Source organism: Nomia melanderi, chromosome 3 (assembly GCF_051020985.1).
Source record: "Nomia melanderi isolate GNS246 chromosome 3, iyNomMela1, whole genome shotgun sequence".
Classification (NCBI taxonomy): domain Eukaryota; kingdom Metazoa; phylum Arthropoda; class Insecta; order Hymenoptera; family Halictidae; genus Nomia; species Nomia melanderi.
The window spans coordinates 8,538,896-8,552,461 of record NC_135001.1 but is presented as its reverse complement, the minus strand read 5'-3'; the positions used below and the strand labels follow the sequence as shown (position 1 = coordinate 8,552,461).

Here is a 13,566-nt window from a genome sequence, read left to right as displayed (position 1 = left end):
GACTGTACGACTCGATTAAGATATTAAATTAAAAGTAAATTCTATTGACATTCTTGTAATAACTGCAGATTTGCAAATACATTAGTATCATAAGTATATTAATCAATAAATGTCATTGACAATTATATAAAATTAATTTCTATAATACGCATTTTAAAGTAAAATAGTTATACTTTCTTGTATTAAAAGTGTATAATATTGTACAATGTACCTGCTACATTTTTAATATACAAATTATTTTAATTGTATAAAAGTCATCGATGAAATTTAATAATAGTTTGAATCTCTAATAAATGCAAAGATAAATAAACGTTAAAGCAGGCACACACTTTTGCCTTTATGTGCATTAACAGTAAAATTTAAATTTGTTAACAGTACTTACATATTCTTATTGAAACATACAATACATGTTTACTCGTTACTTACAAATAAACATCTATTTTTTTTTTAAGAATATACTACTTACACACACTTTTTGCAACAAAATGGTAGAGTATGAAATAAAAATAATTTCATTTTTATTACTATTATAGTACTTTATATAGATTCAAAATCTATAAGAAACCATTTAATGATCTTGAATTTTGATGAGAATTACCTAATTTCATAGTAATAATAATTAATTTTTTAATATCTCCCATGCGTCGTCTTCTAATTTTGAATCCCAATTTGGTATATTGTTATCAGTACCAAAGTTGATTAAAGCTTCTTCTTTAACTTTGTCTTTTGATTTCTTTACAGTTGATTTAATATCTGTCACTTTCTCCTTGCTGAGTTTTGCATCATTACCCCAATCCCATTCACACACAGAATTTGTGGTTGACGTGTTAGTTCTAAAGTGAAAAGAAATGTTATATAATTAATTTAGTTTTTGAAGCATTTAAATAACAGATTCTGCAAATCTAACAAATAATTTGTTAATGTACTTTGACTGTGACGTTTTCATTAAAGACGTTTTTTCCGTAGAATAAGATTCAACTTCGCTGTTCTGGTATCTGGCAGAAGAACTTTGATAATTTTCTTTTGAATTATATTGATTTTGTTCCATTGAATTTGTTCCACCAATATCGCCCCATCCTCTTCTTCCCAAATCTCCAACCTGTATCATAAATAAAAACAATGTATTCATTAACTTATCAATCTTAAAATGAAGTGGTATGGTACTGAAAAAGGTTAAAGAAATTGAATCATATCTTTTTAACTATCTACCTTTGCAGCTAAATTATTAACTTGCGCTCCAACGTCTTCCAATAAAGTACCATCACGGACCTAATAAAAACGAAATAAAACAACTAAAAAATGAAAAAAATAATTGAAAAATACTCTTACATAATATACTGCATTTCTAAAACTGACATTACTATGAAAATGCAAATTAACAAATATAACAAATTTATAATAAACGAGCATGCTATTGTAATTTTATTAGTACTTCCACTACTGCTATTACAAATATATGACACTTGAATATTATTCATTAGATGCAAATATCGCAGATGGACGAAAAACGTATATAACATGTACATATGTTAAATAAAATAAATAAAAAAAGGGTTTCTATGCATCACCATTAAAAATGTAATGATAGTTCGTGAACATTGTTTTTTAATAATTCGCTTAACTTAAAATATAATTAACAGCCAGGATGCCAATATTGCTCTATTGTGATATATTATGAGCAATTTTCTACTTAGATGCAAGGAATGCGAAGGAAGAATTAATTGTCTATATACTATAAAATAATTTAACAATATGTTCAAAATGTATACATCCATTTGTATACTGTTATTAAAATTTTATTTGTGTACCTTTTGTGTTGCTAATTCTCCAATTCTAATAGCATTTTCTGTAGCTTTGCTTGCTATTTTTGTGGCAGATGAAGAAAATATTGACCATCCCTGAAATTTTAGATATTAATTACAAGTTGTGTATACATATGTGTCTACAAATAGAACGCAATAATAATATTTTAATTCTTACACTTGCTAAAGAAGATACTGCAGTATCAAAAAATTCTTGTGATGTACTTCTAGGTGGTGGATCCATTTGATAACCAAATCCTCCATATTTACCACCTTGATTAGGTGGAACATTCCTGTAAAAACATATACGAGTATATATGTTATTACTGCATCATAAATATCATAATTATATTTGTAATTAATATAAATGTAATATGTATGACATACAGTAGTACCTCAATTTACAAACTTAATTCGTTTCAGTCAGAAGTTTGAATCTTGAAACTCAGTTTTCCTTTATATTATATCTTGGGAGTACAAAAGCATTACAGTTTGTTTCTCAAAATTAAGTTTGTATCTAAAGGAATCAAAATGAAATACGAAAAAAATTCATATGTTGAAAAGTTTGTATGTAGAACAGATTGTAAGTTGAGATACCACTGTAATTTGAATTATATATTTATATAATTAATACTACTTACTCTGGACGAGTAGCATTTTCACTTTGTTTTCTAGCAAAAAAAGCTTCAGTTTGAGCCTTATAACCACTTGAATCAGAATTTTGATACGAAGAGGGCATATCGCTTTGATAATATGAATAATCTTGTTGATTTGTAGAATATGATGTAGGTTCGAAATCTTTAGCTATGGAAGTAGTTGGACTCCATTTTTCACCATGGGCTAATGTTGTAATCTAATAATTACATTTATAATTATTTGTGTAAAATTGACTTTAATTATGTCTACCTTGATAAGCTCTATAAAGCACATTTACCTTGTCTCTATACAATGCTGCTGCTTTGGTGTTATATTTTTGTGTTATAGACATATTCTTATCCCAATCTGGTTGCGATTCAAAAAATTCTCTAGCATTTTTGTTTCCGCCAACTTTCATTTTTTCTAATTCCAAATCTTTCCATTTATCCATAGAAATAGAGCGAACAAATGATAAATGAACACCAAGTCCTCTATGCTTGCCTGAACATTCTAAACAGATCCATATACCATACGTAACAGATACCCATTGAGGATTATGTATACCACATTCAAAACATCTCTGTAAAAAAATAAGATATGGTAAAATGAACATATGGTAAGACATTCAAAAAAATAAATGAATAAATTACATTATTTTCGTCTTTAGGTTTTAATTCACTTAAAACTCTTCGAGTTCGCGGACTGGCCATAATTGTTGTCACTGAGATTAAGTCAAGTCTAATATGTTTATTATCCAAATTAAAGGTCCACCCTGCTGCACTTTCTGCTTTCTGTTTCTTAATGTTTCATTATTCCCAATTTTTATACAGATAACGACAAATAACAGAAACAGTCAACCACTTTTGTTAAATACCAATTGACTGGTATTTATTTTAAATTTTACTTTATAGAAAAGAATAAATGTATTATACATGTACAATAAAATTAAATATCGTCACCAATTCTGGTGAAGGGATCATTTCATGGGATATTTCATAGATGTAGGAAGACCATCATGCAACAACTAAAAATTTAAGTACACGTACTTCTACACTTTACCGATGTGCGGTGCTGCACTCTAACAGCATATTTGTTCTTGTTTCCAAGTACGTTAAAATTATATCTATATATAAAATGATAATAAATCTTCACAAAAAATAAAGGGAATAAGTAGAAGAAAATTAATGAAAATTATTATATATTTTAGTCGATAGATATTAATTTGTTTCTTATTTTTAATATAAAAATTTAGTTATTATTGACTTCTGTTTAATGAAAAATACATTGTTATTTAAATATATCTAAAACAGAGGTGTCTAATTTACTCCCCTCGTACTAGTAACTCGAAAATAGCGTTCCTCCATTACCTCACTGAAAAAGCTGCTCAAGGCTGCGATGCAGCAGTTCTATGTGTGTTCAATACAACAGGTAAAAGTAGGAATGAAGAGGACAACTTGTGAGGAGAGTATCACTAGAGTATCTGCAGGCACCAATTTAAACACCCTTAATGTAAAACATTCTGATCATATATAAAATTAGAATAATATAAAAGAACTTTCGTTTCATATAAGAAATACTAAATTCACTTCATTATTTATTTTTACTGCTGCTTATAGTAATATTGTTTGTCCAAAATCATTAAATCTGTTTTTTAACAGTTTGAAGATAAATAGATAAACTTGCTATGTTTCTACCAATCGAATAAGAATCCTGGCCTCTCATGTAAACGAGACTTGTGTAGTTAATAGAACGCATGCGCAACCCCACCTACTGTTCATGACAAATGCAACTTTTACTTCCGGTTGAGTTTGACCTCTGTACAAGGTTTTTTGGGTTTAGCAGTATTCTTGCGTGTGCTTCTGTTATCCTACGTCATCCGTAATTTTTCTCAGCTGCACTTGCACTTTGCAATTCTATATCTCCCGGGGATATATTTTGTTTGTCGTATGTCCATCCAGAATCTCAACACATTCGGCAAGTATTATATTTTCTAGTTCCGAGCTGATCATATTCAAGAAGATAGTTTTGTCAAAATGGCGACGGCGTCTTTTGCTTGCATCATAGTACGCAATCAATTAATATTCCGCGTCAATTTTCCGTTCATCTCTCTCATGTAACAGCTTTTGCCAAGAATATTATTGTTTAACTATATGGTTAAAGAGATTTTAATGTATAATAAATTGCTTTTTTTCTTTTTTTCTAGACCCCTTTGCAGATGCAATCAAGGGTTCAGATGATGATGTCCAAGACGGTCTCGTGCATATAAGGATCCAGCAACGGAATGGTCGTAAGACCTTAACCACGGTGCAAGGGCTTTCATCTGAATATGACTTGAAGAAAATAGTGAGAGCATGTAAAAAGGTAATTATAAATTTTTAAAAATTCGATACGCATTTTGATGAGTAAATCTTTTGTCAGTGTCACGCATCGTGCTAAAAATAGAACCGATGCAAACGATTGTATAGCGTGAAAATGAGTTTCATGAAAATTTTCAGAAGTCATATTTTTTTATATTCGCGTCTTATATGTACTTTTTTATGCAAAAATATTGTCAATTTTATTGTTATTACCATGTTTTTTAATATTAATCTAAAGATATGTTAAATTTATTATGTGTAAGTAACGTTTTATAATTTACACATACTTCTGATATATTATCTGGGATATTGGTATTTATGAAATTTACTATTTATCTAGATCTAAACTATTACAAATAATTCAAAATAACTTCATGTATGTAATTTCAAATACCTGATTGATCATAGTTATTTTATATTAATTTAAAGAATTAATGGGCACAAAAAGTATTTAAAATGTATTGTTTTGAGTATAAAGACACATATTAATTAATTCTGGATAGAAATGAACAAGTTTGATAAATTATTAATTTGGTAAAATATTTGACATTCCTACAACATTTTATATACATGTTTCATCAAAGAATGGTCAGAGTAGAAAGACCTATAGAAGAAACTGTTGAAAGTGGAGAATAAAATTTTTATTCATAGGAGTTCGCCTGCAATGGGACAGTAATCGAGCACCCGGAGTACGGGGAGGTGTTGCAGCTGCAGGGGGACCAGCGAGAAAATATATGCCAGTGGCTAACAAAGTCAGGTCTGGCTAAACCTGACCAACTCAAAGTCCATGGTTTTTAACCAACAAACACCCATGCCACTATCTAAGAACACACCACCATCATCAACACCTTATCATCTTAAATTATCTGTATCAGTCACTAATACTTGTTGATATTTCGTGAGATATCCTATTATATACACATATATATTTCAATAAAAAATATATAACAGTAACGATATAGGCACAATATTCTAATCAGACATTTGTAAGCTTGTAGGAAGCGATATTTTACAGCCTTATGTTAGATAATCCACTAAACTCATCACATTTAAAGTAGTAGCGATAATTAACTTAGTAATTTGAGAAAATACATATACAAGGGATAGATACAAATAGCAACGGATGGCTCTTCTTTCTGGAATTAGGTAGTATGTATCTCGGCGCTATAGATGTATTCAGAGAGAGGTAAAAAAAGAATTGTTTTAGGCTGCAGATTGGCTTACTGTGTGTAATGATGAATGCTTTGTTTTTTTATACACTAAGGGTAACAAACATGATTTTATATTGTCATCTCAAAGTTTTGTGCCTTTGATTCCGCATTGATTGTATTATTTATTGAAATGATCATCTTTTATTGTAACAGATTTTGTAGGGAGAATTGCCAATTTTTTCCTTTTTAATACAGTATTGACAACGTGAGATCAATTTTTTTCAATAATAATGTGGCTGTTCTAAATAAATAAATGGTAATTCACCAATTATGCGACTTTATGATCTATTTCCTCACCTTCTCCAAATAGATATTACACGACTGAATAAAACAATAAATATCGAATAAATTGATAGAAATTGTAAATTTGTATATTAAGTGAAATTTGCGAAATACTAAGGTTCTTAAGTATTGTAAATATGTTGTTAATGGTAATTTCTCATACTCGTTTATTTTGCAATTTCATGCGAGAAAAGAACGGAGTATCAATGTTTAGATCAGATTTATATTGAAAATGTTTACTACACAAAATAATCAAACGAATCCGGGCATCTATTTCATAACGTTATATGTTCTGTAGTATAAATGATTAAATGTTTTGTCGGGAGTGACATATGCAAACGCAGTTTCATTCATACTTGGTGTGCGTGTGTGTAAACTTTCACTCACACAGTTATATTCATCACTTCTATATACACATTCCACGTTTATGTACATACCCATGTTTCACGTTAGAATTGATTTAATGTTTTTATATTTGTATAACGTTTGCAAGTAATAACAGAAGTTATCAGAATTGTAGGATAGGATAAAGTATAGTATAATGTAAGTTGCATTCCTCTTTATTACGCTCAGCAAAATGAATAATAATTTTTAAAGATCTGGAAACCTTTAAATTTAGCGGGTTCCAATCGTGCGGTTTAACCGCTAGATGTCGCTACTGTTGGGCTACATACTCCGACCCATAATGCACTGAGCTACGGCATGTGCCTTTCTGTGTCGGCCATTTTGTAGTTTCCTTGAGAAATTGTGTTGAGTTGATTCATCTTCTCGGTAAGAATTTTATAAAATTCTAAAACGGCGCGAATCACATTGATCCAAATGATGTAGAGGATTGAGGGCAGATGCTTATGGCTAACTATTCATAGCTTGAGAACGAGGAATAAGGTTGCGTTTTTTGCGCACAACCGTGTGCGCTCACGGTACTTACACCCGAAGAACGAGCCAGTAAACGAAGCTGCCGAGAACACCTATTGATAAAGGCACATGGAATCCGGGATTGTTTCGGGATGAATGGTGATTTCGGTAACGATATACGATACGCATAAGTGTACTGTCCAAGTGGTTGTCACCATATCTGCGTGCGTGAACGTGTTGGCCCGGCCAACGTCTCGCTCTATATTTGGCTAATCGCATCCAACATATTGCATATCTTGCCTTTTCAAAATTTTTACTTTTCATGCTGTAACCTTTCCCAAAGAACTATATCAGAAGGATACAATGTGACGTTTAAGTGTGAATGCTTGACGATTACACATTGATTCTGAACGAGAGCAAATCTTAGCATGTGGCACGGTTTGTACGATCAACATTCAGTTTTGACTTTAATCAGAGTCAGTGGAACAATTTCAATTTCCATTATGATTTTGATGCCTGAAATCTTGTATTGTACATCCCTCGTTTGGATTTAAAAAATAACTGTTCGAAAACTGTCGTTCTAGAAAATCGTGAAAAAAAATTTCGAACCTTTCATTTTCACGTTTATTGTTCCTTCATAGTTGATAGGGATATAATGTAAGTTTGTATAATTTGAATACGCGTACATATATGCATTTGAGCACGCACACACGCCCGCTTGTCCGCTCGCGCGCGCGCGCGCGCGCACACACATACACACACACGCACATACGGATACATACACACGTTGTGATTCGCATTAGGTGCTATTGAACATGAGTGCGCGCGCGCATTGTTCGTGACACACGACCATGTCAATTACGTATATGTACGAATGTGTTCATGATGTGTGTATACGTTATATATATAGGTATCACAAATGTATTACATCAGACTGGTATGTTGCATTACATACTGTTTATGACAATTCCAAAAAGTACCTTCATAATATGACTTTGTATATCAGAATTTCATTCATTTTATTATTTGTAATGATTTAACGTAGAAAAACATTTGTAGAATTCATACACTTAAGAAAAGTCATATCTTGTTCAATATACATACGTACTTAATAATATAAACGAATACTTTTCTTTAATTAATGTTTCATTAAGAAAGGGCAAGAAGTCATTATCCAAAATTATCGATTTCTTCTGTTAATTGTTAAATGTCCTTGCTATTAAAAGACTTAGATTATAGGAGTTATAAGAAAACATTTTTTTTAATTTCATTATAATCATACTGTAAATGATTACTTCATGTGACCCAACGTGGTTTAATGAATCTGTAGCTGTACATACATATTGTGAGAAACATCATTTTGTTTTCGATGTGTTATGATAAAATTTCATATAGAATCAAACCTTTTATAAGTAGAATACAGATCAGTAACTTATGTAGTTATACGTTACATGTTGTAACATGTAAGTATGACCTACAATGGATTACTGGTTGTATCAACGAAATATAGCATATGTACAAATTTTCATTTTATTCAATATACTTTCTATTTTTCATAGGGTACGTGTACATGAATGGGGACATTGGGAAGCTCCAACCAGGGGCGGTTTATCCAGCCACCCCTGAACCTTTGGGTTCAGTTGGGGGTGCAATTGGAAACACTGCAACCAATTTAGAATACAACGTTATGAACGGTGCTCCGAGTGGAACTGAATTAATACTAGAGGCAGGTGTTGGTAATTTGGAACCCTCGCAGCAGCATGCCATAGGTATAGGAGGTGCTGCGGGTTATGGTCCAGTGGAAGTTCCTGCTTTAGGTGATGTGCCAAATCAAACTGCTCCAATGGCTGATTTATCGTCCTCTGGTATACCTTTGGAACAATTAAAACAAATGCTCTCTTCGCAACTTGAATATTATTTCTCTAGGTAATTGTAATGCTAGTATTACATTTGTAATTTTATAACTAGTTACCAGAAGATTATTTTTCTGTTATTATTACTTTCTTCTATTATTAATTATCATTTTGTATTAAACAGTGAGAGACCCTGCTTTATTACTATTAGTATTATTATGAAGATTAAAAATACCAGTAATTTACTTTAGGATTTTCTTGTTATGCAATACTTTATATATTTTATTTCTTATCATGCACACAATACAATATAAAAGAATTCTATGTTCGTTGTAATTATATATTTACTGTACAGATTGAATATTAAATGTGGAGAAATAGTATTTCACTTGAATCTTAACAATGCAAATAATTCAAATACTTCTTAATTTCTTGAATTCAAGTTAATACTTTTATCGTGAATGCTGCTTCTTATTATAAGGCATAGGGTTAAACTGAATAATAAGCGACATAGTTCAAATACAGATTAGTATTCCTTATTTAAAATATTACTTGTATTTCACTGCGCGTATATATTATTTTAGAGAAAATTTAGCTAATGATACATATTTATTATCACAAATGGATAATGATCAATATGTACCAATATGGACAGTAGCAAATTTTAATCAAGTGAAAAAATTAACAAAGGATATAAAACTTATAACAGAGGTTTTGAGAGAGTCTCCTAATGTACAAGTTGACGAAGAAGGACAAAAAGTAAGACCTAATCATAAACGATGTATTGTAATTCTACGTGAAATACCAGATAGCACACCATTGGAAGATGTGAAGGTGAATGGAAAAAAGTATTAGTTTATTATATCTATCATTAACTATTATTACTACCATTATTATTATTTATTCTTTATTTCATATGATAGGTATTAATAAAATTTCTTTTCGATTTATAGAACTTATTTTCTGGAGAAGGATGTCCGAGGTTTATTTCATGTGAATTTGCCCATAATAGTTCTTGGTATGTAACATTTGAGTCCGATGAAGATGCTCAGAAGGCCTATAGGTTTTTACGTGAAGAAGTTCGGGAATTTCAGGTAATATATTATTATTACTAATATTATAGATATAATATTATATTTTAATTTTAGATAGAAAGATATAGGAAAGATATAATATTATAATTTCAATTGGTAATTTCTAAGAAACGTGTATAGGAATAATTGTATTAAAATATCATTATGCATAATTTCTTTGACGTAAAAATTTATACTTTGTTCACATATTTTTATGTACTAATATTATTTTATTATTTGTATATATTATTTCTCAATTCATATAAAAATTATATGGTAGGTCTATATTCATATCACTAATTATTATTATTCATACAATTGTATGTGTAATTATTTTATAGTTACAATTATTACAATCGTTAATCGAATATAATATATTATGCAGAGTATATTATTAATATAATAAATAACTTGTACCTACATATTTTTTATGTTAATATGTTAATGTTAGTAAATTATTGTTTGTAATTCAGGGAAAGCCAATAATGGCAAGAATCAAAGCTAAACCAATGAATAGGCTACCGATACCAGCAGTTGCTGGGGTAGGCGGTATAAAAAATGGTTATAGAACTCCACCACCACCACCAGTTTATGATCCAAATAGCTATACAGCTAATCAGCAACGCTTCCTTTATTCAAATGGCACTACTATGCCTCAAACCACCATGCCGCCATATGCCAATCAAGTTCATTTATATGTAAGTAAATGGTATTTATAATTCATATTACTTGCATTATCAGCCTTAAATAATATAATTATTATATTTATATCACAAACAATATGGTTACATAAATTTTAGACATACATGTTACTTGTCAAAAATAATTCATTTATACGATAGTATAATTTTACTGATATTGGTAATAAATGGAGATCATAAAGGCGTTTTTAACAAGATTCAACAGAAATCATGAAAAATTATTGAAAACTCGTGTCTTCTTGTAGTTAGTAATACATAAATATTCTTTATAGCACCAACCATTCTATCATACTGGAATAATGCCTTGGGGACCGGCAAGTCCTGCTTATTTCGATATGTCAGGTGTTTTTACAATGAATGGTATTACACCGCATAATACGTTTAAGCCACACAATACAAGATACAATCCTCGTCACAGGTATATAATACCAATAATTATTTCGTATAGCATATTTATATCGAATTTTCTCCTCTATTACTTGAACTATATAATATACTATATTATGCTATATAATATATTATATAGTTCTCAGTGTTAGTTCAGTCGTCTTAGAAAAGTATTACACATTTAAGTAGTGCAGTAGTTTTTTCGTGTACGAGTTTAATAATGTAGCATACAACATGTGCAATTATAATGCTGGTTGTTGCTATATTGCACTATTAATTAATTGATCGATTAAAATGTACAGTTCGTGTATATGTATGTATATTTACACATATGTGTGATACAGAAATAAACAAAGAAATGGGTCTGAAAGACCAGCTTTGATGGATGGTGGTGGCAACATGGTGCCAATGGGTCGGACCTCACATCCACCTATAAGTGGAGCACCAATATCCTTAGGAGCAACAGTTCCAACCTTTACTTCGAGCTTGCCTACAGTGAAGCCAACTTCTTCCTACCAGACTGGCACAAAGTTCCATTCCTCGCATACAAACATAGTGACTGGAGAGGTTCAGTATAATAACAATCACTCTAAAGGATCACAGGAAAATGACGGTCAGACGTTGGACACTGGTGTTCAGTTCCCGCGTCATCGTATGCACCGTAGGACCAAAGACCAAGAAATGTTATCCAAGGCTAATAGTAGCCCTTTACCATCGGTCAGAGAACCTACCCCGGCCAGTAATAATAACACACAATGTAACCGAGGGGTACAATTCGATTTGGAAGCTTCTGCTTTTCCTCCTCTTCCTGGCCTAGATGCTGATCTTGCAAAATCCCATAATGCTTCAGTAGAAACTGTTGGTACCGATTGTACGCAATCGCAGAATAGGCTTTCAGATGTAGTTAAAGGTACTGCAAAATTGAAAAGCGTTAAAGAAAAAGAACCTGCAGGAACTTCACAACAGTATCAACAACCGACAAGTAACAGCAGTAGGTCTGCGAGTCCAGGGTCAAGTGCTGGTGGTCATACAGGTTCGCTAGAAGCTCCAACTGGTTCTGGCAGTGCATCGACTACTCCCGTTACATCTACAAATACCAGCTCTAATGCTTCTGCTAGCAACAATGACTCCACAGACATCGCTCTCAGCACCATCACTCTCACTCCCCCGTCATCTCCTGATAAGTGAGTGTGCTTTCTTCTTATACGCGCGCGCGCGATCGCGCAAAACACACAACATATACACACATACACGTACACGTACACAGAGGGAAAACTGCATATACATGTATTTACACACACACATATATGTATATGTTGGAAATGTATATGTATGGCTGCTGTGTACATACATGTGTATAATATAGGATATGTTTTATTCTTATTGTAAAGGCTAATAGTTGTTTAATTACATTTCTAAAGTATTGTTTATTATAAATTATTGTTAAAACTCTTCAATTGCTTTTATTGATATATTGCATATACTATGTATATATGTATAGATATACACACAGGTATATTACATGGATATAAACACACGCACACATACACAAAACATCAGAATGACATGTACAGGAAGTCGTATAAAGCCTGAAAAAGAATGCTAAGCAATGTTTGATAGTGTTGGCTGCATTATTTGCGTGCTATGCTCTGTATGGTGGATGTGTATTAGTGAAAGTTTATATAGTCCACCTATATTTTCATATCATCTATAAGAAGGAAAGGGAAAGATATAACATGATAGTTCATTAGTTTCAGTATATATTCTTTTAGTATGGTATTATAGCAATATCGTTGAAGTACATACCTAGTTACTAATTTATGCGAATATGATGAAAAAAAGAGTAACAAATTGATTCATCCGATACAAAAATAATAAATAATCTAAATAATCGAAATCTGGGAATACACATTTTTTTCCAAAATTATGATTTTAAATTGTGTTTATTAAAAATGAACGATACATTTTAATTTTTCAATTAAATAATGTATACATTAATTTAAAAAAAGTACGAAATATAAATTTAACTTTTTCGTTTTTCAACTTGATAGCGTTTTGTAGACTTTTTATTACTTTTATCGCAAGTAATTGAATTTTAACTTTTTAAGGGAAACATGTAAATTACATGAAAATACTTAAGTGTCCTGTTGTTGTTATTATTATTATTTAATTTTATTATTATTATGCTTTCCCTTTCTTAATCACATTATACTCATACATAGTGCGGTAAGAAGTAGGTGTAATTTTCCTAAATTTACCAATTATTTTATTATCCATGGTGGTTAATTTTGTAGGCGTGCTCAGTTGTTCTAATTTGCCATTTATTTCTATTCATTGATATTTGTCTTCTTTCCCATCGAGTGACAAATTATCTAATTATATTGTTTGGAATGCCTCGCTAATACAGTT

The 13,566-nt window shown here is 31.0% G+C and overlaps 3 protein-coding genes across 10 annotated transcripts in view; 2 read left to right on the top strand and 1 right to left on the bottom strand.

Moving 5' to 3' along the window:
- Positions 1-6: 6 nt before the first annotated feature.
- Positions 7-3,970, bottom strand: ArfGAP1 (ADP-ribosylation factor GTPase-activating protein 1). 2 transcript variants are annotated; one of them, XM_031984845.2, is made up of 9 exons: positions 3,806-3,970; positions 3,089-3,235; positions 2,737-3,018; positions 2,444-2,655; positions 1,981-2,095; positions 1,809-1,898; positions 1,210-1,269; positions 927-1,099; positions 7-833 (listed from the first exon to the last, which is right to left on the bottom strand). In XM_031984845.2, exons 2-9 carry the CDS (start codon positions 3,146-3,148, stop codon positions 620-622), a joined length of 1,206 nt encoding a protein of 401 aa, XP_031840705.1. In that variant the 5' UTR covers positions 3,149-3,235; positions 3,806-3,970; the 3' UTR covers positions 7-619. The 2 variants fall into 2 exon arrangements, with proteins under 2 accessions (XP_031840705.1, XP_031840721.1); XM_031984861.2 differs by lacking the exons at positions 1,210-1,269; positions 3,806-3,970 and having other exon boundaries at positions 3,089-3,478.
- Positions 3,971-4,239: 269 nt separating this feature from the next.
- eIF1 (eukaryotic translation initiation factor eIF1) lies at positions 4,240-6,275 on the top strand. The gene is made up of 3 exons (XM_031984438.2): positions 4,240-4,412; positions 4,642-4,799; positions 5,447-6,275. Exons 1-3 carry the CDS (start codon positions 4,385-4,387, stop codon positions 5,591-5,593), a joined length of 333 nt encoding a protein of 110 aa, XP_031840298.1. The 5' UTR covers positions 4,240-4,384; the 3' UTR covers positions 5,594-6,275.
- Positions 6,276-6,931: 656 nt separating this feature from the next.
- The window catches only part of Larp4B (La-related protein 4B), a 14,311-nt gene continuing 7,676 nt past the window's right edge, over positions 6,932-13,566 (top strand). For 4 of the 7 annotated variants that reach the window (XM_031984424.2, XM_031984374.2, XM_031984366.2 and 1 more), the window contains exons 1-7: positions 6,965-7,311; positions 8,703-9,069; positions 9,581-9,830; positions 9,950-10,090; positions 10,543-10,767; positions 11,043-11,188; positions 11,502-12,341. In XM_031984424.2, coding sequence (XP_031840284.1) covers positions 7,296-7,311; positions 8,703-9,069; positions 9,581-9,830; positions 9,950-10,090; positions 10,543-10,767; positions 11,043-11,188; positions 11,502-12,341 — 1,985 coding nt within the window. In that variant the 5' untranslated portion in view covers positions 6,965-7,295. Of the gene's footprint in view, positions 7,312-8,702; positions 9,070-9,580; positions 9,831-9,949; positions 10,091-10,542; positions 10,768-11,042; positions 11,189-11,501; positions 12,342-13,566 lie in introns of all 7 variants that reach the window. The other 3 variants (XM_031984394.2, XM_031984414.2, XM_031984404.2) reach the window with 3 other exon arrangements.